Source organism: Phaethon aethereus, assembly GCF_964289735.1.
Source record: "Phaethon aethereus genome assembly, chromosome: Z".
Lineage (NCBI taxonomy): Eukaryota > Metazoa > Chordata > Aves > Phaethontiformes > Phaethontidae > Phaethon > Phaethon aethereus.
The window spans coordinates 88,698,741-88,725,705 of NC_138577.1; the positions used below are offsets into that span (position 1 = coordinate 88,698,741).

At 42.1% G+C, this 26,965-nt stretch overlaps 1 protein-coding gene across 1 annotated transcript in view; it reads right to left on the bottom strand.

The window, feature by feature from the left end:
- The window catches only part of MCTP1 (multiple C2 and transmembrane domain containing 1), a gene marked incomplete at its 3' end in the record, with an annotated part of 282,449 nt that overhangs the window by 172,826 nt on the left and 82,658 nt on the right, over positions 1 to 26,965 (bottom strand). The window contains exon 2 of the mRNA XM_082012858.1: positions 2,360 to 2,474. Coding sequence (XP_081868984.1) covers positions 2,360 to 2,474 — 115 coding nt within the window. The remainder of the gene's footprint in view (positions 1 to 2,359; positions 2,475 to 26,965) is intronic.

Below are 26,965 nucleotides of genomic sequence, written 5' to 3' on the forward strand. Positions count from 1 at the left end.
CACACATATATATTATTACCCTCCAATGTCCTCCTAGACATCAAGAATTTGGAGCAAAGACCTTCAGAGTTAGTTGTGTTTTCTGTGCATTACATTGCCCTTTGTGGATTTTTCTTCCATGAAACTCACTCCTCTTGCACCCTCACAAACCTCCAGTAAGAACTCAGTTTTACATGCCCAGTTTCTTAGTGAAACACCACTAGGACTACCACCACATACTTTAAACAACAAATAAAAAAGAGGAAGTAATACACTCGAGAGAGGATTTAGACAAAACTGACTTCCCAAATCACGTTCCTTCCTGTGCACTTCCCATTCAGCAGCCATCTATTCCACAAAGTGGAATACAGGCCTAACGCCTGTAAATTCTCCTCGATTCAAGTTCTGCTGGTGCTCCTGAAATCTCACTCTGAGCAGCTCCAAGAGAAAGGGAAAACAAGCAGAAACACAGTTGATGACAGCCAGGACATTCGTTCACAAGTGGATGGGTCCCAGCTTGGGGTCCCAGTACAAGGTACTGTTTCTGTATTTTCCCCTTTATGAAAGGCTCACTCCTGGAAGCCCAAACCCAGTTGAGATCTGAAACCTGGTCAGTGCGGGAGGGAGCTACTTGTAGCTCCCCCCATGGTCTGAAGGATCTTCTACATTTCACTAAGATGCACTGCACATTCTCCTTCCTGACACACTTGCAGTGGCTTCGTAAAACATTCCCTTGGTTGCTCAAGATGGGAGGGCTCAGCTTTTTCAGGGACAGGAAGAAAGGGAGTGGAAAGTAACCCAGGCATCTTGCTTTTTTGGTAAGATTTCAAGCTACAAGACTCTTCTGTGAAACCAGAACACAACAACTACCTTCTTCCCCTGTATCTTTTAAAAAGAAAAAAAACCGGTATTTGCTCAGCCTTTTGAAAGGCGATACGTGTATAGAATCCAGAGTGAATTACAGGCTCCAAAACAGGGTGGGCGACAACCGTGCACTGCAACCCTAGTGTCTAGGCTCTAGGACTAGTAAGTACTGAAAAAACACCACTTTTGTCGTGTTGCCTCCCAGGTAGCTTGAGGAGGTTTCCTTGCTGCTCAAGCAGCCACTTTCCAAACTGACCTTTTAAAGCACTTGACGTTTAATACAGGAGCTAGTATTCATTTCAGACCCTGGGATTCTACCTCAGGAGGCAGATCTCCTGTCCTTTTTTCACTCTAGACCTAGACTTCTATCTTATGGGGCGGAAAAAAATTTACAGATGTTTTCCTTGCATACAATTAATCACATTTAAATTTATATTTTTGTTCATTTATAAATAATATGAATGATGGATATGACTGAATTACAACACTTATCATTCAGAAACTGGGGAAGTTTCTCTAGCTCTATTTTTAATGAATGTCAGGCAAAACTTGATAGAATATCAATACATCTAGAGGAAGAATATACGTAAAAGTTTATTGTTGCAACAGTGAGTATACTAAAATTTCAGTTTCAGTGATATACATATCAGTGGAGTAGTTTCCTACCAATGTAAACAGCCTTGTAGGTTTCTGCTACCGTATTTGAGATCTGAAATCAGTCAAGTAACTTCATCAGGTAAGCATGGAAAGGTCCTGTGCAATACTACTTTTGCAGTTAAATTTCTACTACAGCTTTTTCTCTTTCACAGCGAATATATTACAGCAAATCCAAAATAGGCTGTTAGTCAGATTTATCATGCTCACATTGCTGTTCAGGAAGTGGATTACTGACTTACCCCATTTTAAATACAAGCTGCAGTTGCATGTACAGAGTCACTGAGTCAGCCTGATGTGTTGCTGTGGGTCAAAATACCTTTTAGGAATCCTTTTTATGTCTGAACTACATGTGCGGTACACAACTCTGAGCAGGCCGTAAAATGCCAGTATGTGATCAGCAGGTTGTCCAACAGATAAAGCCCAGACACATCTAACAAAGGGGGTTTACTGTTTTTGTCTTTAAACCAGCTCCAGGACTTATCAGTCTAAGCAGTCAATGAACAAAGTAAGCAGCGAGACAGCACTTGTGCGAGCAAGACTGCACAGATCTGCATGGTTAAAGTAAATATATCACGCGTTTCTTAGTTTGAAACATTCATATAAGGGCGGAAAATTAGCTAGCAGAAGAATTAAACCAGTAATAGCTAAATCTTATTTCTCCTCCTGAGTGGGTTTAGCTGGCTGTAGTTCCTTTTACTTTGTGCTTTTGAGTCAAAGAATCTCTACCTAGTTTTAAGCAGAGTCTGACTAACACGCTTATAATTCAAACCTTAATTGTAACCTTAATACCCTCATATAAATTTACCCAGTGGATGTGTAACGTCCCAAAAATTAAGGCAGCATTTACCAGCATGCTTACCTCCACGGTCCCGTGCTGCTAGATTCTGTCCTCTTCGTAGAGTAACGTCCAACTGGTACATTCCGGGATCCCCAGAGGGAAAATCTGCATTACTCGTTCCAACCAATTTTGCTCTCTGGAGGGGGAAAAAAAAAAATGCAATAGCTAATGTTACTGAAAGTTTCAACTAAGATATATTTTTTCTTTGGTAACAGCATCCTGTTGAACTAAGACAAGGCCACATACCATTCCCCCACCTCAGAGCTAATATCCCAACACCAAGGAACTTGTTCCTGTCCTCTGTAAGACAACACCTAAGCATTCTTTCTTTAACAAACAAAACTAAACTAAACTGGTTGACATCTCAATGGTTAAATTTGTTATTTCAAAAAGATGGCTGAAAAATACTTCTTTGATACCTGTGTTTATTATGGCAACATCCATTTTTAGTTACATTCACATACACTCTTGGCCCACTAGAGCACAGTAAGTAAGAAAAAAGAGTTGGACCTTACAGTACTATTTGGACTAGTCATTACCAGTACCCTCAAACCCTGTATTTATTCAACAGTGATAATCTAAGCATTGAAAAAACATACGTGAGTTGAGATTTTGTCAGCTACTGCAGTACTTTGCAAGATAGTGTTTTTTTCCACAGACTTACGGGGGAAACTGGGCAGGAATCATAAAGACATTAAATGCATCTGTACCTCTTAATTTGTAATATGTACTTTCTTAATTTGTCTGTATGCCAGGACGAAGACAAGATTCTCAGAGTAGTTATCTGTGTAAATGGTATTATGGTTTTTTTTTAAATTAAATAGAAGAAGTCAGAATGCAAGGAACTCTCAAGCCACCATGAAAAGTAACCACACTTCTGTCCCAAATGACAAAGTAGAGAAATTGTGTTTCTTAGTATGTATAAGCTTTTGCAAAATAGACTTTAAAACATCCCTCTATAAGAAGCATCTAATTACAGTGCATACTCAGAACACCACATTTAATTTTAATACTAGAACAACTATACCTATTATACATTCACAGTACATACAGGAGATTCATCTATTATAAACACAGAGCACCACAGTTACATATTCTCATGCTAGAAGCTAAATCTTTTAAGACCATTAATATTTTATTATGTGATTATGGGTCCTCTGCAAAAGAGAAACAGCAGCATGATAGAAACATCTCACAAAACATCTTGGTACAAACCACCTGTGTACTAAGTGCTACAGCACTTTGACATGAAACTTACATTGTTTCTCTTCCTACTACCCCCTTTTCTTTTTAAGGTAATAATAAAACTAAAGCAAGAAGGAAGCCACAAAATAAAGGATTTTAACATATGGTTTACTCTTACTATTCCAGAGTCACAAATCTGAGCCCTAGCATTATTAACCTTTGCTGCAACACGTACAATGGTGGTCAAACCACATACTGACATACCATACCACTTCCACAGCAATGAAATTGTTCAAAACCAGTGGACTTCAGAGAAAATGGTTAGACGAGCTTTGATTTGGTGGGGGGTGTTGTTGAAGTCTCTCAACACTTATCTTGTAAAGCAACTGCTGAAGCATGCCCGAAACTATCAAAAGACCTTGCAAGACTCTTGCAGAAGGCACCCATCACCTTCTTTTAAATGACTAAGGCCCCACTCACCATCCTTTTTTTTTTTTCTTTTTCTTTAATGCACTGACCACAGAAGGATACAAGGTTGGCAACAATGAATTTCCATGCCACCCCTGCAATCTATCTAGTTCAGCCAGAAATAAGGAAAAAAGTGTCTACTGGCCTGATCCTCAGCCTCATCCGAGGCCCCAGCACTCACCAGAGTGTTGTGAAAGAAGAAACTTGTGTTATGAAGTAAATAATAAACACCAAAACTTTCCTTCCCCTTTCTTGCCCTTCTACAAAAGCTTATAGATACAAAAGAAACAAGATGTCTCCCAACACTTGTAACATCCTCCTCAACTCTTTTTCGTGGCATCCCTCTCTTCATTCCCCTCTGAGGTACAACACAAGCTCAACTTAAAATTCCTTCATTTAAACAGCGCTATATTCCTCCCTTCTCATCCCTTTCTCACTTCCTTTTCAATGTTTTTCCTTCCTTTTTTCTTGCAACAGAACTTCACTTTCTTTTTAAAGTTTACATGAAATAGTTTCCAGAGTGCAGCTCAAGGAGGCTACAAACACTTAGGGGAGCAATGTTAACAAGCTTACAGAACATAAACAGTTGCACAAATTAAGTAAAAAGCAAACAGATGTTAACTATCCCTAAGTATTAGAAAGTCAAACCACTACTTCTGCATCAAAGCAGCAGCATTTGAAGTATGCAATTAAAACTAGATGTTGTCATAATAAATACAACTATTAAAAAATCATTTTTTTCAACCACCTCTTCTAATTACAAGTTCCAAAATTAAAATGGCAAGTAGAGAAAAACAAAGAACTACTTCTGTGTCATCTGCAGTAATGAACTAAAGTTAGAAATGTTTGGACAAGAAACTTGAGAGCATCCATGAAAGCCTAAGATTGTCCTAGCCATGGAACAGTTTCAAAACAAAATTTTTCTACCTTCTACATTCCTACTAATACTGTCAAGAAAACAAGTTCTCTGTAGCTCGGGGCAGGGGAAAAAAAAATCACCATAGCTAGAAGTTATTGTGAGCCACAAGGCTGTTTCTTACTGATTGCTGCAGGATGATGACAGCAAGCCTGACAACACAAGAGCATGCCTCCACTTTTAGTCCCTAAAATGTGTAGAAGATCTTCAAACTACTTTTTTTATTAAATCTTTAACAGGTATGTTGAGATTCCACACAAAGACCAGAAAGGCAATTAACCATTGTTTCAAATAGGCAAAATCGCCTGTAGGAAGGCAATGCCAGAATTAATTTCTTTGAGTTAATTTTTAGTAGTGGTCTCTCATTATTTTACTTCAGAATATTCCTTTTATCTAAACTATGACTAAATTCTTGGACCCTACAAGTTCTCATGGAATCAAAATTAATCTGTTTTAAGGGAAATTCATTATTTGGCACAAATACCAAAGCCTTGTATACAACGAATGAATTTTGATAGAGAGGTTAAAGAACACTGATCATCTTGAAAATACACCATGTGCAAAGGTTAGGACAGAGGTCTTGACCGTACCCATCCTCCTTGCACATAGATACCAAACCACCCTGGTAGGGTTCTTATAAGGGCTGTTAAGGTTCAGTAAGGGCTGTTCTCCTACCCAATGGTGAAAGCAACAACAGGAGATGCTTTCATTTTCAGTGAGACATCCGGGAGAAGTTTTTCCACAGCCTGCACTTAAATGAAGCTGCAGCTGCAACTCACTTCTGACTCATGGCATGTCAAGTGATACTCTAACATGCCCAGAAAATGCATCGTATTGTCCAGCCAAACTGAACACAGAGCTCACACTCGCCAAGCTTTTGATGGCCTCTGTGAGTGGCACTCCTCTTTTAAATATCCAAGGACTATCTATATGATACAAACTCATCCGAAATCTGAAAGATTATTTCCAACAAAGCCAGGAAGCAGAAATAAAATATTTTTTCAGTTTGCTTCCAATTCAGCCCAACAACCAAGGGTCAGCTGGACCCTTTTACATTAGCGGGGTACGCAAGGCAAGCCCATGATGGACACAGGATGCTCAACTAGAACAACTACCAACAAACAGCAGAATGGATAACCTCTAACTGAAAAACACTCAGCACTGTTATTTTAAGACCAGAAATCAAAGACAGCATTACTAGATGAGTGTGTATTAAGCACACTTAGGGAGCTAAGCTGTTAGTCTAACAATGTGAAATAATGCGTTTGCTCACTTGTGCAGAAGCTCCAGTTTTCAGATACGTACTTACGTACTGAAGCATCTGCTATCCTGGAGACATACAAGACCAAGGGGAGCAGAGGAGGAATATGCCCTTGCCCAGACTTTGCGCCACTGACACAACATGGGCCACAAAAATACCAGTGCCAAAAGTGTACATCTTAGCACCAAATAAAACAAGTTTTCTGATGCCTGTGACTAATATCCACGAGAAGCTTCTGCTACCAAAGCTGACACAAACCTCAAACTATTGTCGAGAGGGTAATTAAAGCTTTTGATTTCCTTTTTTAAAACTCCCGTTTCTGCAGCATAGAAAGAAAAAAATTAATTGAAATTTAAAAAAAAAATGATTTCTAGAGCAGCTGGAAGCTCTGACTGCAGCTACGTCCTGAAGCTGTTCACTGCTAAACCCTTTGCAATTCACCAATGTGAAAAGCTAGGCAACTACTTCCACCTCTGTAGTTCATAGCATGAAAGACACTTCACTATGATTTCCAGATTTAGCAGCTTAATGACTAGATGAACAAACTATTTTTTACAGCTGAACAAATGCCAAACATGTAAAAGGATTGTAAGCTAGCTGATGGACAGATACATATAAGTAGCTGGACTTGAATAGCACGCATAGACAGTGGGATCGAGTGCACCCTCAGCAAGTTGGCAGAGGACACCAAGCTGAGTGGTGTGGTTGACACACCTGAGGGACGGGATGCCATCCAGAGGGACCTGGACAAGCTCAAGGAATGGGCCCATGTGAACCTCATGGGGTTCACCAAGGCCAAGGGCAGGGTCCTGCCCCTGGGTCGGGGCAACCCCCAGTACCAGCATAGGCTGGGGATGAGGGATGGAGAGCAGCCCCATGGAGAAGGACTTGAGGGTCCTGGTGGGTGAAAAGCTGGACAGGAGGCGGCAACGTGCGCTCGCAGCCCAAAAGCCACCCGTGTCCTGGGCTGCCCCCAAAGCCGCGTGGCCAGCGGGGCGAGGGAGGGGGTTCTGCCCCTCTGCCCCGCTCCGGGGAGACCCCCCTGCAGGGCCGCGTCCAGCTCCGGAGCCCTCGGCACAGGAGAGACACGGAGCTGCTGGAGCGGGGCCAGAGGAGGCCCCAGCAACGCTCCGAGGGCTGGAACAGCTCTGCCGGGAGGACAGGCCGGGAGAGCTGGGGGGGCTCAGCCTGGAGCAGAGAAGGCTCCGGGGAGACCTTCCTGCAGCTGCCAGGGCTGAGAGGGGCTGTAGGAAAGGTGGGGACGGGCTTGTTAGCGGGGCCGTAGCAACAGCACAAGGGGTGACGGTTTTAAACTGAAAGAGGGCAGATTTAGATAGATTTAAGGAAGACATTTTTGACAATGAGGGTGGGGAAGCCCTGTCCCAGGTTGCACAGAGAGGTGGTGGATGCCCCGTCCCTGGGAACTCCCCAGGTCAGGCTGGACGGGGCTCTGGGCAACCTGCTCTGGCTGGGGATGTCACTGCTCACTGCAGGGGGTTGGACTAGATGGCCTGGAAAGGTCTCTTCCAACCCAAAGATTCTATGATTCTATGAATACTACAGCAAAAAGCTACCTAATTTTTTGTATATCCAATGCTTCTACCGTACAAGGCGTTCACTGGTCAGAACCCAGTTCCACCTCAGCATTCAAGAAAAATGATGCCGCTCTGAAACTGAAGAACAGCTAAAATCACCACCATTCACACATCATGTAATTTTTCACAGTTTATTAAAAACACACTGTAAAAGAAAAAGACAGTGAATCTGATTCTGGTCACTAGGCACTACCAAAGTCAGGGGTAAACCCATTCAAGTCAGACTTGCAGTTTATGGCTAAAAGATGAGAGTCAGTACCATCATTTGTGTTATCTTCTTACAAACCACATCACGAAGTTTCATGCTAATTCTTTAACCTCTCCCAGACTGAGATCCTGAAGATTACTACCATTTTTGCCACTGAAAACTATCTATCACCCTTTTATATCACCATGAATACCAATATACTCCTACAAAGCTCTTAGTATTTCTAACAATTAATCATCTAAACCAACCTGAGAAATTAATGGCTTTGCTGCTCTCCTACAATTTATATACCATACACTAGATGACTTTGTGCCAAAAATTGAATCAAAGAGATTTAAGGATCCCTCGGCCACAGAAAACATTTACCACTTCAGAGGAATGGATCCTCAAACTTGATAGTTTGTTCAATACCAAAACTGAAAATTTTCACCAGTTTAAATAATCTACACCTGTAATACACTCTCCCCTCCAAAATGAACAACAACAAAAAATCTTTAGCAATACAGTTAAAAAAACCCAAACTCTAAATTAAAAGCATATTTTGGGAAGGCATATGAACTATATGGAAGTAATGTTCTCATCTGAGTCATTTAAGCAACAGGTTACGCTCTGTTGATTTGCTGTTCCATTTCAGTATTCTGCCAGAACATACTGATAAGATAAGCAAAAGCACTGAATTTTTTCCAGCAAAAAACAAAGGCATCAGCATGAACTCTTTCTTTGGTAGACAAAGGAAAAGAGAAGCGTAACAGGAGTCGTATAAAAGGAGTGACAAGAGAAGCTGGAGATCTGGCTGCACTGATTCTCCCTGTGCTGGTGCTGCTGTCAAGAAACGGGAGAGTGAAATAAATGGCATTCCTTTCATAGTTGCATATAACAGATGAAATTAAATCAAAGTGCACTGCAAGGACGAAGCAGCAGAACATCAACAGTCAAGTGTTCACAGCATGCCTTGATGTATTACCAGCTTTCAAAAAGAAAAAAAAAATCAAAAAGTTTGAAGTCATGTAACTGTGTCTTCAATGTTGCATAAGCAAAATTTTCCACTCCAGTTATTGCCTGGCACAAACTGATTTCTTCAGATCACTTTCATTTGTCAAAGCTTCATGTTTTGGAAACACCTGCTTTGAAGAAATTCAGAAATTCTGGATGTCCAAGTGGCTGTCAACTCCTTGTTGGTGCAACTAATAGGAACTAACTACACTTTGAAGTTATAACAACAAAGTGACAAGCAATTTTTAATTTCACTGAAAGCATTTACTTATCTACCTTAAAAGTTATGATTGTGTTCTAAACAACATGTGGTATGCCAGTGTTCAGGTTGATGGAAAGTCAGGAGGAACTAAAGAACTTTGGAGTAAAAACAGTTATACAGCTCACTTTATCTCATTCAATTCTCCCTACTCCCTAAATAAAAAGGCAGGCGTATAATGTGAATCCATGTCAATAGCAATATAGAAGAACATTCCGCGCTTTTAAATACTATTGGAAATGTGCAGAAATTATGAGCAGCATTTTATATGCACTAATACTGTGCTTTTTGATTAATCAAAATGGTTAACCATGTATGCGCTTTAGACTGGACTGGCTGCATTGTTGAAGCTCATCATACAACAGATGTTTCCCATAGAGAAGATACGAATGTTTCTAATGAGTGTGAAAAGCCTGAACTGTTCTTGTGAAGATTTTGAATTGGACAAAACGGACTGATGGATTGCAAAAGTCAGATTTTGCGTATGTGCTCTTTGTATACTATGTTCATGTAAGTGCATACCTGCTAGTCTGAAATGTCTCATTATGAAAAACTATGAAACCAAGATTATGTCAGCAGAATAAAGACATTTTTGAAGTTAGCATTAATCATATACATACACACACACATATTTTTATGTATGTCAGTATGCTCTGAAAACAACGGTCTAGTTTATATTGTCAGGAAATACACTGTGGCTAAATAAGAGTCCTGAGTACATAAAAGATTAAGCCTCTTTCCTGAGTTTTTTGGCTATGGCTGAAAGAGCTATTTCATCTACCATCTGTCCCCCCAGACCGCTCCATCCCTCCCCTCCCCAGCTGGGCCGGGGACAGAAAACACAGCGAAAGGCCCGTGGGGCGAGAGCGGGGCAGCAGCGGTAACTCACCAGGGCCCGTCCCGGGCCGCGCAGGCTCCGCCGGGGGACGATCCGGCCCGTGGATCGCCGAGCGACCCCGAGGAGGGGCCGGGGCACTGCACCCCGCTCCCAGACCCCTTCCCCCGCCCCTCCCCGCTGCCCGGCCGCAGCTTCGCTCCCCGTTTTCTCTCCCTCCCGCCCCCGAGCGGCGCGGGGGGACGGGAACGGGGGCTGCGGGCAGCTCATCGCCCCCGGGCTCTGCCGCTCCCGCCGCCCCGGGGGGAGGCCTCCTCGCGCCCTGCGCCGCTGCGGCGTGGGGCCTCCCCGGGGGCGGGTGGGGATCTGCTCCCCCGTGGGGCTCCGCAGGGGCTTCCCCCGGGGCTGCCGGGGACCCTCTGCTCCGGCGCCCGGAGCCCCTCCTGCCCCGAGCCGGGGGCCGCAGGGCCGCTCCTCTGCCCCGGGCTCGCTCCTCTCCCCGGCCGCGCTCGCACGCTTTGTTTTCCCTTCTTCGCCCCGTTCCCCGGAGCCGCTGCCCCCGTGGCCGCTGGGCTCGGCCTTGGCCGGCGGCGGGTCCGTCTCGGAGCCGGCTGGCGCTGGCTCTGGCGGCCATGGCGGAAGCTTCTGGCAGCTCCTGGCCGGAGCCGCCCCACCGCTACCCAGCCCGTGGCACGCGAACCCAGTAAAATTTTTAATTAAGAGTTTGACGAAGATCATAAGTACAGAAATACCCACATCAGTCCATTGTCTTTAAAATTACCTGGGTTTGCCCAGCATGCCAGTGTAGCTACTGCTTTTAGCAAAACATGGTTTTGCTAAGAATTCAGCGGGTTTGACGCTTAGATTTTACTCTCTGAACAAAGTGATTTGTTACAACCTACTGGTTTGCTATGGAACTATTTCTTTTGGCACCTTTTTCACTGACAACGCCTGTTCATTAAACCAGCAAACAGCACATCCAGGGTGGGTTCTTCAACAGCTTTCGTGGTGGAGGCGGATGCAGAGAGAGCCCCGAGTGCCCACCGGCAGCCGTACAGTCCTCCGCAGTGAGAGGAACGCTTCCCCAACCACCGCGGGTGCCTTTTCAGGAGAAGCGGGATGCTGAAGATGAAGGGAGGGGTGGGCAATGTACAGTTCCCATCAGAATGACATTACGAAGGAGATCGGGGAGAAATTAAGTTAGTTATGCTAGCTAAATCAATGCATTTCTGATCTGACATACCTAATTAAAACTTTAGATCAGAACAATGGCTAGGGTATTCCTACTGCTCTCTCTTCAAAAAATCCTTTGCAACACAGAATAAAGAAACATTGCAGTTTGTTTAAAATAAACAAAACTATTTTCTACAAAACATACCCACATTTATAAATCTCGCTTTTGGCTGTTCATCAGCAACCTAGACGAACATTCAACAGGTAGCCCTAACCCTGCCAATGCGTATACAAATGTACACATACCTGAATACGCTCAAACACATGGGACTACTAACCCTCTGTCCCTCCACAGCACTAAGCTCTTCTTACATTTTTATTTCTGCAAAAATTGACATGAACTACCATTTCAGAAAACGGACAAGAACAAAAAAGCATTTACCCACAACGTGGTTGCAACATCTGTCCTAAACAGAAGCTTCATGTGTATTGGAGGAAAACATTTCTAAATACATTATGTAAATTGCTGTGCCTTTACGGCTTATAATTAGGTAAATGCTTATTTACGTAAGCCTGAAAGCTATGTTAACAGAAAAATATATTATTCCTGACTGCGTATAGGGGTTATCTCTATTAAAGCATTAGAAAAAACTTTTTCTTCTGGCATCCAGAAAGAACTTGCTTTTCAGAACCAAGATATAAACCAAGAAGAACTGGTTTTGACATGTTCCCACTACAAAACTTCTCCAGTTAAACCAGTACTATTGAAATGTACTAGAAGTACCTATCCAGAAGTATCCCTCCTTGCTGCATGGGAACTAGTAACTGTACTGAAGACAGCACAAGAGGTTTCCATATAGCATCATAAGCATAACTACTCACTAGGGATTCCAGCTGAATGGGGCAAAGACATTTGCAGGCAGCAATTATCTTCAAGATCACTTTGATTTGATCTGAAGAAAACACTTCCAAAAACCGGACATTAAATTGATCTTAACCTGTATTCAGGTGAAGTCTACACTCAACACAGAGCAAGATTCTCCACTACTGAAGGTTTCACAGTCTCTAAACAAGACCCAGAATGTCTATCTGTCTTTGTTCCTTTAAAGGCATTATCTTGCATGACTTTTAACAGTCTTTGTATCAGCTGGTCACAGGAAGGCTTTCTACCGACAACAGTTAAACTGGTATGTCCACAAATAGTTAAACCAAAATCCAGTATAAGTAGTGCAACAAATAATGTCAAAGAAGAATCTGCAAGAATAAAACAGCTTGCAATGAAAACAGGAGTCAAGTGCTAACCATGCAATTTTTGGTTTTCACAGGGAAAGCCTAAAAACACGAGAGATGAGTATTAGTTCTGATCTCTTTATGCACTTTTTTTTCCTAAAAAATCCCACAGCTTTACAGCTATTACCTTGTTCATGCAAGCTCCTTTATTCAACAGACACATCTACTGCACAATCTTTGATACAAGAATAAGATGTAAAGTAATAGCCACACACATTTTCTGCAGTCATCTATCCAACAGATATCCAAATGTCCCTATCTGAGCATCTTGGAGGATCAGAACCTCAGCCTGCCCTGCAAGATGCCAGTTAAGGAGTAGTTCAAGGTTTCCAATTTTGAACATGACAAAAAAATAGGTCTTTCTTACTGAAAAGATGTGTAATACTATTAGGATTAACAGTCTGAAAGAAGCTGTTATTGAAGTCATTGGGTTTTTTTCCTGTCTATGGCAAAGCCTAGAACTGTTGCACGACACTTCTAGATATTCTCCACTTGTCTTGACTGACACAAAACATGTTTAAGTACATAATAAAAATGAATGCCTGAATGCCTTCCAGAGAGAGAAGTTGCAATGGCCAAGGATTTCATAGCTAATTTTTGCGTTACTGATGACCAACAATGCAGAACTCCACACTAAGAACCACAAGTGATGCTGAAATGTGAGACTATGGTCCCATGACATGAGACTGTAGCTCTTCACGAAGGTGAGTATTTTCACAATTGCAGGTATGGATTTACTCCTCAGGGCTTTCAAGAACTTCATGGAGGCCATAGTCATGGCAGCTGGTCAGTATTGTCAGTCTGCGGCCCTGAGAAGTAGTTGGGGATGGGAACCCTGCGAACCACAAGTTCCAAAGTGGATACAAAGGTGGTGAGATGAGAAGAAGTTGTAACCAGCTTGCAAGTACTGTTTTAAGTCTACTGTTCCTTAACCAGATCCTGATACAGAGACACAGTTCCCAGGAGGGAAATCATCTGTGAGGTGGAATACAGTTTGCGATGAAGGCACCAGCGGGGTTGGAGAACAGGAGGAGGCCACGTCCTCTAATGCCAAAACCCACTGTTGCCTGGTCTATCCCAACACAGAAAATCACACCTATCTTTGAGACCTGACATTTCACATTTTAGCTCCATCACTGACTGCTGTAAGATGAAAAAACTGAGAAAGTAATCTGCTCAGAATTTCTCAGAAAGGTCCTGAAATCCTATGAAAATGGGGACCAGACCATACCAATCCCCTCAAAATCCCATCTGGATCTCAAATTGATTTATCGGCAGGGGAGAAATATCTTTGCAAACAAAACAGACAAACACCACTCAGAGTCATTCCGATTTCCCAAGCAGAAATTAACCTTTTATGAGCAGTGGTTATCCACTACAGGGCACAACTCTCCATCAGGGCACACACGTGCTTAGGGGCTGGTATCACCAAATGCCAGACAAAATGGGAAAGTGCTTTCCTGTGGGCATTACTCAGTGCATCTCTGGCAAGTATCAGAGAGTAACAAGACAACTCCCAGCTCCAGATTAAACCCCTATCGTCATAAATAACTCATCAAGGGCCAGAGAAAATGAAACAAAACGCAGGCAGCTTTCCAAGAGAATGCCTGTCTGCTGACCGGTGAGACAATGATGAAGCTGTTCAGGTGAGACAGTAGCAAATTTAGAGCATTCTCCCTCAAAAGTTTTACTCCTTCTTTTCTTCTGGTAATTTCAAGTGATAGGTTCTTTTTCTAGAAAAGATGTATAATGTTTATTAAGCTGTATATTGCAACACCCAAGTTTCTGGCAGGGAACCAATGCCTAACCCTTGGTAATTCTTGAAGGCCTGTTAGACTGAGGCTGTGTATCAATCCTCCCGGTGCCAGTGGATGCTGTTTTTCTGGAGTCTGTATTGAATACCACCAGCAACTGCTCCCTCTCAGGCTGCTTGACAAGCTGCCTCTTTTTCCAATTGATGCAAGTTCTCTTCTAGTCCTCCAACAGTTTTTCAGTAAAACACAATCTAAGATAATTTAATTTATATTCAAAAGTGTGGACAGCCCACAGTTTTAGAGCAAACAGTTTCTTAGTGGGTGTATGAGGTAGTGTTGCTATTCTCCTCTATCGGTTACTGAAGACCTTATAATAATTAAATAGCATGGTCTGTTACTACCACTCTGTCATCCAGAGATAGAAGAGGAAAACTGAGTTATTAGCTGGTTTAGCCCTTGCCTTTTTTATGGGGCCAGCTCATAGTTCAAGAACTGACTCTTCAGAAAGATGTCTCCCTTCTCAACTCATAAACAGATACAGCCCTCACTACATTTGTAAATGTAGTCTATTCTTAAAATGATGTCCAAGGAGACCCAAAATTTTACAAGTCCTGGAAATCGTTACTAAATGACACCAGTAATAATGAAGCATGTATGAACCATTATCATAGAATCACAGAATCATAGAATAATACAATGGTTTGGGTTGGAAGGGACCTTTCCAGGCCACCCAGTCCAACCCCCGGCCGTGAGCAGGGACATCCCCAACCAGAGCAGGGTGCTCAGAGCCCCGTCCAGCCTGACCTGGGGGGTTCCCAGGAACGGGGCATTCACCACCTCTCTGGGCAACCCAGACCAGTGGTTCACCACGCTCTTTGTGAAAGATTTCTTCCTTAGATCTAGCTAAATCTGCCCTCTTTCAGTTTAAAACCGTCACCCCTTGTGCTGTCGCTCCCGGCCCCGCTAACAGGCCCGTCCCCACCTTTCCTACAGGCCCCTCTCAGCCCTGGCAGCTGCAGGAAGGTCTCCCCGGAGCCTTCTCTGCTCCAGGCTGAGCCCCCCCAGCTCTCCCGGCCTGTCCTCCCGGCAGAGCTGTTCCAGCCCTCGGAGCGTTGCTGGGGCCTCCTCTGGCCCCACTCCAGCAGCTCCTGTCTCTCCTGTGCCGAGGGCTCTGGAGCTGGACGCAGCCCTGCGGGGTGGATCTCACCAGAGCAGAGACATATTTATCAACTCTCAGTTTAAGAAACTCTTCCTAGAATGGGGATACCAAAAATAGCTGATTATCATCTTTAAAGAGTCAATTGCTCACCCTCTCTCCTGAATTTAAACTATGAAAAAAATTTTGGTCCCTTCCTTAATGCAAACAGTGCCACTATCACAAAAATCATCATGCACAACTCTTGAAATTTGGTGTAGCATCTTTGAGTAAAATAGAAGTATCAACACAGTAATTGAGAAACTTCTGGAAGCAAAATAATCTGTGAGTGCCCAACAAAGCCTGCATCATTACATCTGGAGAAGCTAAATGTGGTTGGATGACACCAGAAAATTAAGCTGAAAATTCAGGTACAGCCAGCACCACTGGAATAAACATTCCCATCAACTCAAGTCTTGTGACAAAGCCGTAATCCAGTACCAAAAGGTCAGTTCTGCTAAAATGGATTCAAACAAGTGACAAGACCCCCAACAAGGCATCCTGACCAGTCAGCTCAGGAAAACCAGTATCAGCACTGGTGACAGCTGAACACGTCCTTCCTTTCAGTATCTGTTGTTCACATCATCTACACTTGCCCCATCTTTGTGAAGCAACTAAATATTGAGAGATTATTCATCCTCTCTGAAAGAGCATACAAACGTTACAGGGCTCCATCTTACAGCTGCACTACCACAGCCCTGTCCAGCCACCACTGCCACCACGGGAGCAGGGGACAACATCTGGTGAAGGGCCCAGAAGAAACTGAAATGACAGACACCTCTTCTCCGCACCCCAAATGCCAGACATAAATTCCGTTGGACTGTTGACAGTAGCCTCTGCTGAAGTCTCTCATCCCAGGCCTGAGCTGCAGGTAGAGGATCTGCTGTCCCACCACAGGCACATGAACATTCCATCAGATAGAGAGGAAATCGACATCTGGTGTTTCTGTCACTTTGCCTCACAGCGAATCCCACAACAGGAGACGTAATGCCAATTCCACAAAGTAAAATAGAAAATAAAGAAATAAGCAAATCAACTGACTGTTAACTACTGTTTTTAAGGACAACTGAGGTCAGGGAGTTGGTGAAATGAATGCTGTAGCTCAAGCTGCAGCTGGAGAAGGAACCAGCTTACCCTGGGAGTTACTCCTCCTCCTAAAGCATCAGTGTTGGATGTGCTAGCTCCAGGTTTGCCTCATCCATTGCTGCTGACGGGGAAGCTCTTCAATCCAAGTGCCCTGACACATGTCCAAACACAGCAGAGTATGGAGAAGAAATTATTTTCTTCCACAACCAGACAGTTTGCTAGAGATGCCATGGATATACCTACATAATTAGAGCTGCCTCAAATGTAAGCGGACTCCCAGAGGAGATGCTTCCTTTGCACCATTACTGGTGTACTTCATTTGCCCTAGCTATAGGTGCATCTCGGTGATTTCTCCACCTGGGTTAATCCCTTCAAGGAGGAGTTAAACAGAATGGGAATTATTGTGAAACCCAAGGCAACTTGGTCACATCTGCTGAAATTTGTTGCAGCATCCTTCTCCTTAACCTCATTCCCTACCCTGTCTCCTTCATCCATTTTTATTTTAGAGGGAAACTGAGCAAAAATCACTTGTAAGGAAAACCTAGAGTCACAAGGGAGAAAGGTCTACTCTGAGTTCTGGAGATAATATTGGAAAGGAGAATACCACTCTTCATTAATTACTAGATAAAATAATATGCAAAATATTTTTAGAGTAAATTTTATTATCAGATTATTCATCTTACTTGTGAAAAAAGTTACAAACAGGCTGTCTTATCCCATGGGGAGGTGAAGCTGATTAGTGGCTTTGGTCTTTAGTTACCAGCATTTCCCACAACTGTTTACAAAATTATCACCTCTAACTAAAAGGTAATGTAAAAAATATACTAAATGCGTAAAGGCCCTTGATAAATTGATTAGAGAGTAACACTTTAAAATCTATTCTGAGTGTAAAATAAAGCCCTAGAAAAAGTTAATGAAAGTGAGTTTTTCAACAGCTTATTGTCAGTTTTAGGAGGTCACTCAACAGTTCTTCCTCTTCTACTCAGCACTGGTGAGGCCACATCTGCAGTGCCAAGGCTGCCTGGTACGAGAAAGACGCAGACATACTGCAGCAAGTCCAGTGATGTGCCACAAAGACGATGAAGGGATCAGAGCACCTGTTGTATGAGGCAAGGCTGAGAGAGCTGGGACTGCCAGAGGAGTTTCCTGCCCAAGAGGGGGGTCCTACTCGTGTGCATGATACCAGCCACATTCTTAGCGGTGCCCCGTGACGGAGGAGGCATATAGGACATTTCATGAAGAAAAAACTATTCTTCCTGTATGAGGGTGGTCAAACACCAGAGCAGGTTGCCCAGAGAGTGTCTCTGAAGACACTCAAAACCTGCTCTGACATGGTCCTGGGCAACCTGCCTGAGAGGAGCCCTGTTCTGAGTTAAGGGGTTCAGCTGGGCTATCTCCAGAGGTTCCTGCAAACCTTGGCCATTCTGTGAGTCTCTGAAATATCATAGTAAATAAAGTATATGCTGACCTTAGCTACCTTTCCTCAAAGCATTACTTTGCCTTCTGGTTGCACTGGTACGGCAGTGCTGCCATTGGCATTCAGAACTCTTCAGCCCTTACAAGCCGAGTACATCTGAGTTACCAAGATATGCATAAACCCTGACACTTCAGAACAAGCCTATATATATGCCTTGCATTTATGCTGCAGTGCTCACATATGTTGTAACTTAAACCCTTCCCTGGGTTTAAAGACTTTAAAGACTGGGTTTAAAAAAAAGATTGCACATTCCAGTCCAGCAAGACATACTGTGTATGACTATATAAACATGAAGTTGCGTCCGGCATGCACTTGAGAGTGAGTTTGCCTGCTCTCTCAAAAATCCCAAGTATAATCTTTTTCAAAAATTTAAAAAAAAAAAAAAAAGCTTCTTTAAGCAGAATAAATGAAAATCATCATGCAATGAATTAGCTCTGACTTTCATCTGTGCAGAATTATTCAGCTCCCAGGACAAGCAAAAAGAATGAGTACTCCTGTGCCATTTTGGTTTTAAGAAGATTATTGGAAGTTACATGGGCTATCTGAGTACATTTTTGCAAGTACACACACACTTGCACTCATGAACACATGATGCATGCACAAAGTAAAGAGGGAAATAAAAGCAGTCTGTAAGGGAATGAAAATACACTGAAAATACAAAAATCATATACTTTTTTCTGTATAAAATAAACCTTAAATTCCTAAAACTATCAAATTGTGAAGCATTAAAATCATGTCTGCATTTCCTTTTTCTATTTTTTCCAATGACCAAGGCTCAGGCAGATGCAGCACTATCCTAATTTCTGACAGCTATCATTTCTATCATCTCTAGAGAAACCTGCAGTATCATGCACAAAAATCCTCTCACTTGCCTGAAGAGTGCAGAGTTACACTGCAAGTTCTGTCAAACATGGCACATGAAGGATAACTCAATTGGGAACTAGAGATAGGTGTCACAGTCGTTATCAAAGATGATCGGCGAACAATTAGCTGTCTCCATTTCAAAATTAGATAAATACCTGAAGCCAACATATATGCCACATGTATCATTCCCTCAAAAAAAAAAATCTTCAGCCATTGTATTTAAAAATAGTCAACATTTTCACAACAAAATATTCCGAACTTATTTTTCCATATTATTATTCATAATCAATTATAAACATAAATATAAATACACTTTATGTAACCTAACTTATTCAGAAGTAGTTTCATATTTAAATTATATGACAAAGTTATATTGTAAATTTTGGGAAATATAACTATCAGAACATGGCATTTGAATTATTCTTGATTAATTTTAAAGCAAATACAGCAATAGCGTTGCTACCAGTAAAACAACACTTAAACTGCTTCTGAGAGGAACTTCCTTGGTGCTTGTTGTACTCATAGTTCAAAAGACCAACATCACAAGGATAACACTGGTCTGTAAATACAAATGGGAAAAACACTTTGAAAGTAAAATTCAAATTTCACAGTCAAAGCACTAGATTTAGTTGACCACATGCTGCCTACATATTTAGGTATGTTCAGTTGCCACTAAGGAATCACAGTGTGTTACAGCCACAAGATCCATAAAAATCCACAAACTACTCAGAAAACGACAGGTATCTGAAGGCAATTTAAAAGGAAGGATGATGGTCTTCAAACTACCAAACATGACAGTAATTAAACAAGCAGATTCTGTTAACATGGAGGATTCAGCAAAAGAATGTCAACAGTGAGATTTCAGAAAATCTCCTGTATTCTACGCTACTGCAGACACCAGTCTACCTGTGAGTGAGTGAGGCTTCTCTCTGTGTGATCTTGTATACTCTAAACTGAAAAAGCAGTTTTCCTCATTTTGTATTATCCACTTAGGGCATGCAGTTTCTATCAAAAGCAAACATTTAATGACTTTCAAAACAGAGTTTTAAGTTACCTACATTTTACAGCAGGATGCATATAATACTATATCACAGCACGCTACACCTTATAAAAAAAACCAAACACTAAATTCCTACCTTACCAGGTCCAAACTGAGAAGTTCCTCCAGCTTTCACCTACCTAAAATCATATTACAGGAGTGAGTTAAACATCTTTTGCTTCACAAAGATTCCTGCAAATCTGAATTAGCCTTTCGAGCCGACAACTGCTCAGTAATAACTGCTCACCTCCAGCTGGTAGCAACAGCTCTGTGCAAATATCATTTGACTACTGCTGTGAACTGCAGCTATTCAGAACGAAAGTAAGACAAGTCTCGATACGTGAGTATGTTTCAACACATATTCAGAGGAAATGACTCAACTATCTCCACATCTTTAAACATTGAAAGCTGCTTCCTCCCCCATCCCCCACTGCAGATGATGGTGTAAACTGAGGGGTTCTGTGGTTTATTTATTAAACATTGTCAGAAAACAAATATTAAAGCTCAGCTGGTGAACACTAAATTATGGATTGTCTGTACACTGACTTTTTTTCAAATAATACCTTGAATGGAGAAATAGTGACCTTAAATGTCTGTTTGAACAAATGCATATATAAGTATTCCATGAAAATAAAAGAGAACACGCACTTTCTATCCTAGTATATTAATTCCAATGATATTTTGAGATTTAAAAACAGTATTCACCTGATACTCATCTTCTAAAATTTCAGAAAAATTCCTTCTTGGCCGTTACAGAAATATCAGAAGCTGAAAAGGAAGGAATTGAGATAAGAAGGAAGCGATAAAAATGTCTATTTTATCCAACTGAATTTCAATATGCATTCTTATAACTGATTAAGTGTAAGTATTCCACAACTCGATACACATTGTTATTTGTTTGGCATTAGAGCCTGTCCACTCCTATATACCTCTAGTATGACAATTTACTTCTTTAGTCTCTACCCACTGAAGAAAATCTCACTTTAATTTAGCTTGAACGCTGAATATGGAAAGAGGAACATCTCTCCTTAAAATCTCTATGTGTCTTGTACATTTGCTAGCCACTTCTGTTCCTTTAACATCCCTCTATCAGACTGCTTCTGATCTCTGGGTTCTCAGTTTTCTGCGGTTTGTTTTCCCTGCAGTAAACATAACATTCCACCAGCAATGAGAAAAAATAAGCACCATTTGGCAATGTGGATTCTCTCTCTCTAGACCTCTCTGTTCCATGATAGATGCCCCTGGATGCCTGGGACCCCTCTCAGACTGGTGCAGTCCACACAAGAATATGCAAATCTAGATTTAAATCCAGTGGTGTGATTTTCAAATATTAGTTTTAAACTTTATGGACAATCAGAAAGCACACAGCAGACTGTAGCCAACCGGGCAAACCACTTTTCTCAGGAAGTCATATTTTAAACATTGGAATAACTGATTTAATTACATTAAAGGCTGTAATGAAACGCTTAGGAATTCCACATTCTGCCTTCAACAGCACCCTCCTACAAAACAGAAGAGTTTGGTGGAATTAGTTACCTCCTATCACGTAGTAACCAACTTTCATACTAGACTTGCTCAGCACGTTCCACCTTTTTCTTCTTCATTTTAGCTTAGTTTATCACTTCAAAATGGTGGAGCTAAATATGCTTTTGACATTCACTTCCAGACAAAAAAGTAAAAATCACTGCTAAAGAAAAAGAGAGCACATATCAGATTCTCTCACCTAAGGAAGGAAACTGACTACAGGTCCTGATAGACCTGGATGAAATGTGATACACTGAAATAATAGAAATCATAAGATATGGGTGCAGAAGAAACTTCAAGATGTCACCATTCCCATGGCATGAAGAAAGAGCATATATGACACACATGTGACCACATGTATGACACTACCAAAATCTCCATACCAACAGGTAAGGACAACTTACTTTTTAGCAGACTTCTCCTCACTACCAGCACCTAAAAATAACTTAGGAGAAGAGATAAATAAGGAGTAAAGCATCTCCTTTCTCTACTAAAAGATACATTTTCTCTAAGCCAGCAAAGTTGTATTTTAAAAAATGATAGGGAGTGATGGTTTTGTTACTAAGACCAGGATCTGTGTAGCTTTTGTGGCTTCAGAAACACGCACCTGCCCTTGGCCCATATCGTTTAATCCTTCTATGCCTCCTTTTCGACCACTGGAAGCAACGTAGTAATTCTCCCTTATTTTGCAGATGAACAGCAGAGCACTCAGATATTGCTGTGAGAGCATCCATGAAAGGAACACTAACATTTGTTATCTCTCTGACTGCAGCTCTGTAGAACAATTAATTTATTTTTAAGTAGCACATATGTTGCTGTTCTCATTTAACAGCGATTTCCAAAGAACCTCACCTACCTACCATAGAGGAAAAGTAAGCAATGGAGGACAAAATACTACAGAAGGAAGAAATTAAAGGCATACGTTTTTTAAAGCTATGTCATCTATCACTGTTGTCTGCCTTGTAAGTAGTAAACCCCATCTGTTGCAAACGAAGTAATACTAAAAGACAACTTCTTATATATGGTCAAAATCCATCTGCGAAGAGCTCTTTGCAGAAGTGGCTTGAAAGATGGTAAAACAGCTGTCACTTTTTATGATGATGAATGAAAGTACTTTGCTACTCAAGACCACAAGAACATGCTGAAGCAGGGTTGCTGCTGATGGCGACCCACCCCAACGAGCCCCTTAGACTTGTGGATAAAACACGGAGATAGAAATCACTAAATTTCGCATCAGGTGGGATGGGAAATTTGGGAAGGCATCCCCTCTTGGCTGATGACTCTCTGCTCACCCAGCCAGTCCCAACAGCCACTCTCCTGGGTCCTCACAGGAAGGGCTTCCCTCAAAGCCACTGTTGATTTCTCTTCGGTGCCAGAAGACCAGGGAAAGAAATGAGTATGGACTGAGAAATGCTGTCCAGAGTGCTCAAATGGGTGTTTGGATGAAAAGGTATGAACTGAGCACCCCATGCTACAGCATGCATGCAATGGTGTGCATCTACCACAACAGTGGGAGGAAGTATTTTTTTGGTCTCGTTTTTTTCATTTCAGAATGTGCCTCTCCCCTTAGTTTCTAAAGGCACATGATGATGTATTTTTACACTAACAAATGTTTTGCAAATTTGGTTTCTCAGATCCTATTACACTAGATGAGCAATCAGTTACGTGGAAGGCAAAACAGGTCTCACAGCTCTCTGCTATGAGAAATTAAACAGCAGTCAATGGACCTGCAACTCTAAGTAAAGTGTGTTTAAAATGTGCATTTTCTAAAGAAGCTTGTATGCCACACACACACACATAATAAAAACACTTTCTACAGAATCCACGTGCACATTTCAGTTAGATGATTTAGCTTTTTAAAAAATCATCCAAAAAGGTTCTTCACTCATATTAAAAAATAATGAACTGTGATTAACTACACCCTGATCTAGTCATTTGAGTAATGTGTTGTACATTGACCTGAAAGAGTGGAACAACTTCTTTCAGCTGTTCCACTTAAGACAACAGCAGTGTTATTTTTCTTCACAAAATTTTACAGCTTCATAAGCAGCATCCATCCAAACCATCCCAGAGTTTGCTGCACCGTTCAAAAGGCAAGTAACACCTATAAGAGTTTTGTAATGTTACCTCCCAATCGAGCATTTTACATTAATACAGAGTTAAAGATATAGCTCTTGCTAGTATTGATACGATAAGGGGAAAATAATTTTCAGCTCATGAAAAGACAGTAATTGTAACACTGCATCATCTGATTAGAGGGATACAAGCATACTGCATTCAATATTAAACTGGCAAGTACTGTATTTCTTTCAACTCAAGAACTTTGTTTAACGTGATAGCATTTTTTCTTAATTTCACAGACAGGCTCTTACTGCTAGTGAATGCCTAATCTTCTAATCACAGGCAAATTCAGCAGCACTTGAGTTGCCCTGTGTGCAGCAAACAACGTTTCAGGCAGGGAGAATGCTGCTGGCATAACTTCATAACCGAGAGACAGAACAGCCACCATAACCATTAATAGCAATAGTTAACCACAAATAATGGTACCAAACTGTGACGCAGCTAGTGTGAATAATTTATGTGAGTTGAACTACTAATGCCAATTTCCCTATACCTTGACTAATGCCTCTGAGTATTTGCCTAGTGACACCATACTTCATCTGAATTTCTTATTAATTACACAGGCTCACATGAATTATTTCTGCAGAGGGAATCAAATACACTTTTCTAGATACTGAGTTTCCTACCAAAACACCGGGGGGGGGGGGGGGGGGGGAAGGTAACGGTTTTACTGAGTATTTAGGCCTTTACAGGCCCACAGCTTTACCCCCCCAGACCACTAAGGAGTCCATTGCTATCAGCTGGAAAGAAAAATGAAACCAGCTACTCCTTGTACATGTGGAAGCCTTGGTAATGATTACTCTAGTCCTGCCCACCATGATCACATTTCTCCAAAAAGCAGCCATGAGAGTGCATCCTCCACAGGACGGGAAGACCGGGCATCTCACACCTGTCTGCCCGTTACACAACAGAAGGCTCATGAGGATGAAGAGGCCCTTGGCACAAATCAGGACAAAATTGTCAAACACAAGGACCACAACTGTCCTTCCAAGAACTTCACAACAAACCTTGTTAAAGGTGATTTCTGTAGACATGGGAAACAGCAAGTCTGGAAGAGATACAAAGGATCCTCTATGAATTTCCCAGGGAAGGTACTACCTACCAAACAGTCTGCTAGAACTGAGTTATACTGTTATCTGTTCGGTCACTTACACTTTCACACTACTTGCCAACAGAGAGTAAAAACACTTCTCGCAATATGTTGTTCACAAAAGATTTGCCTGAGGCGGGGATATCGGAGAGGCTGTTAAATCAGTATTTCAGAGAGGAAAACAGAAATACACAATATTTAGACCAACAACAGTTCTAGAAGGCCTGGAACAGCTGCTGCAAATGGGCGCTGACACTGGCACCCTGTCCTGTGCCACCACGCCAGGCAGAGCGCGTGGCTTCTCCGAACTTCTGCAGCAAGCCCACTCACCTGTAACGAACCAGCAGCCTACACAACAGCTAAGCTGACAACAAATTTTTAAAAATCAGAACCATTGTATGGTAATACGCTTCGGTAGAGAAGTGTGGAAGAAACCAGACAGGGTTGTGATTTAGTTTTCCACATGTTACGTTACTAATGCAGTTTATACCTGTTATTTGATCCTCTGCAGTTATATAAACACCGAAAGGTTTCGGGCATTCCACAAGAATATGGCAGTTCTGCTCACCCACTACAGGCACTCAGTGGCACCTACTTGTGCTTTACTCATCTGAAAAAGTGTATTTGCATACCAGATAGACCAAGTCTGGTAAGTTCTAAAAGAGGTCACCAAAACCAAGCTGGTAGCCTGCCATGATGAGACAACTGGCTCACTGGATGAACGGAGGGCATCAGGTGGTGTCCAACACCATGTTAACAAAGCTTTTGGCACCATCTCCCTTAACATCCCACCAATGAGCTGACAAAGCATGGGCTAAGTGGACAGAAAGGTAGGGTGAAGACTGGCTGCACTGCTGGGCTCAGAGTGGTGTGACCAGCAGGACAAGGTCCAACTGGAGGCCAGTCACCAGCGCTGTACCCTGAGGAGAAACACTAGGACCGGTACACTTAACATCTTCTTTAATCAGCAGGAAGATGGGGCAGAGCGTGCCCTCATCCTTCACAAGCAATGCAAAACTGGGAGGAGTGGTCAACACACCAGACAGTCATGTTGCCACCCAGAGGGACCTGGATAGACTGGAGAAATGGGGAAGTGCCAAGTCCTGCCCCCAGGAACGAACACCACCAATACACCAGTAAACACTGGAGGACAAACAGCTGGAAAGCAGCTCTGCAGAGAAGATGCTGGTGGACACCAAGCTGACTGTAAGCCAGCAACCTCTCCTTGCAGCAAAGCAGACCAACAGCCTCCTGGCCTGCACAAGACAACCCATTGCCAGCAGGTGGAGGGAGGTGATCCTTCCCCTCTGCTCAGCACTGGTGAGGCCACATTTGTAGTGGTGTGTTATGGGCTCCCCAGTATATTAAAAAAAACCCAGCAAGACATGGAGTTACTGGAGCGAGTCCAGCAAAGGACCACAAAGATGATAAAGGGATCAGAGCACCTGCCATACAAGAGAGGTTGACAGAGCTGGGACTGCTCCACCTGGAGCAGAGGCGGCTTGGGGACCTTATCCATGTGTATAAATACCAGATGGGGGAAGTACAGAAGATGGAGTCAGTCTCTTCTCAGCAGGGCCCAGTGACAGGACAAGGGGTAATAAGCACAAACTGAAATACAGAAAACTCTGTTTGAACACAAGAAAAAAGGGTTTTTACTGTTAGGGTGATCAAACACTGGACCAGGATTCCCAAATAGGTTGGAGACATACAAAACCCAACTGGACACAGTGATGGGCAACTGGCTGTAGGTGACGCTGCTTTGAGCACGTTGGACAAAATGGTCCCAAAAGGTCCCCGCCAACCTCAGCCACTTGGTGCTTCTGTGAAAACCTTTCCATTTTATCCAATAATGTAAAAAGAAAATAACTGTTTGGGGGCCCACTGATTAAAATCTCATTTTTCAAGACTTCCTATGTTTGCTGATGAAGTAATTACTGATACTAAATTAACTTAAGGAACCATATAATAAAGCTAAATTTAAAAAAAAAAAAGTACCAGTAGGTTCAGGGAAAATGCATATTAAGAGAATAAATAACAGATGTCAATTATTATTTTATTACAAGCTACTCAAATATTTGGTTTTATAGTCACTAAATTCTGTACAGATAGTTTTGCGTACAGATGCATACAATAATACAAACAGTATGTACAAAAATGTAATAAACTAGATTACTGAAGACACTGATTTTCCAAGCACTTTAATCATTTAGTGACTGATAAAAATGACAGGATAATGCATTTTCTTGCTCCGTAAGGTACTTCGAAATTTCTCATTTCAGCTGAACAGATTG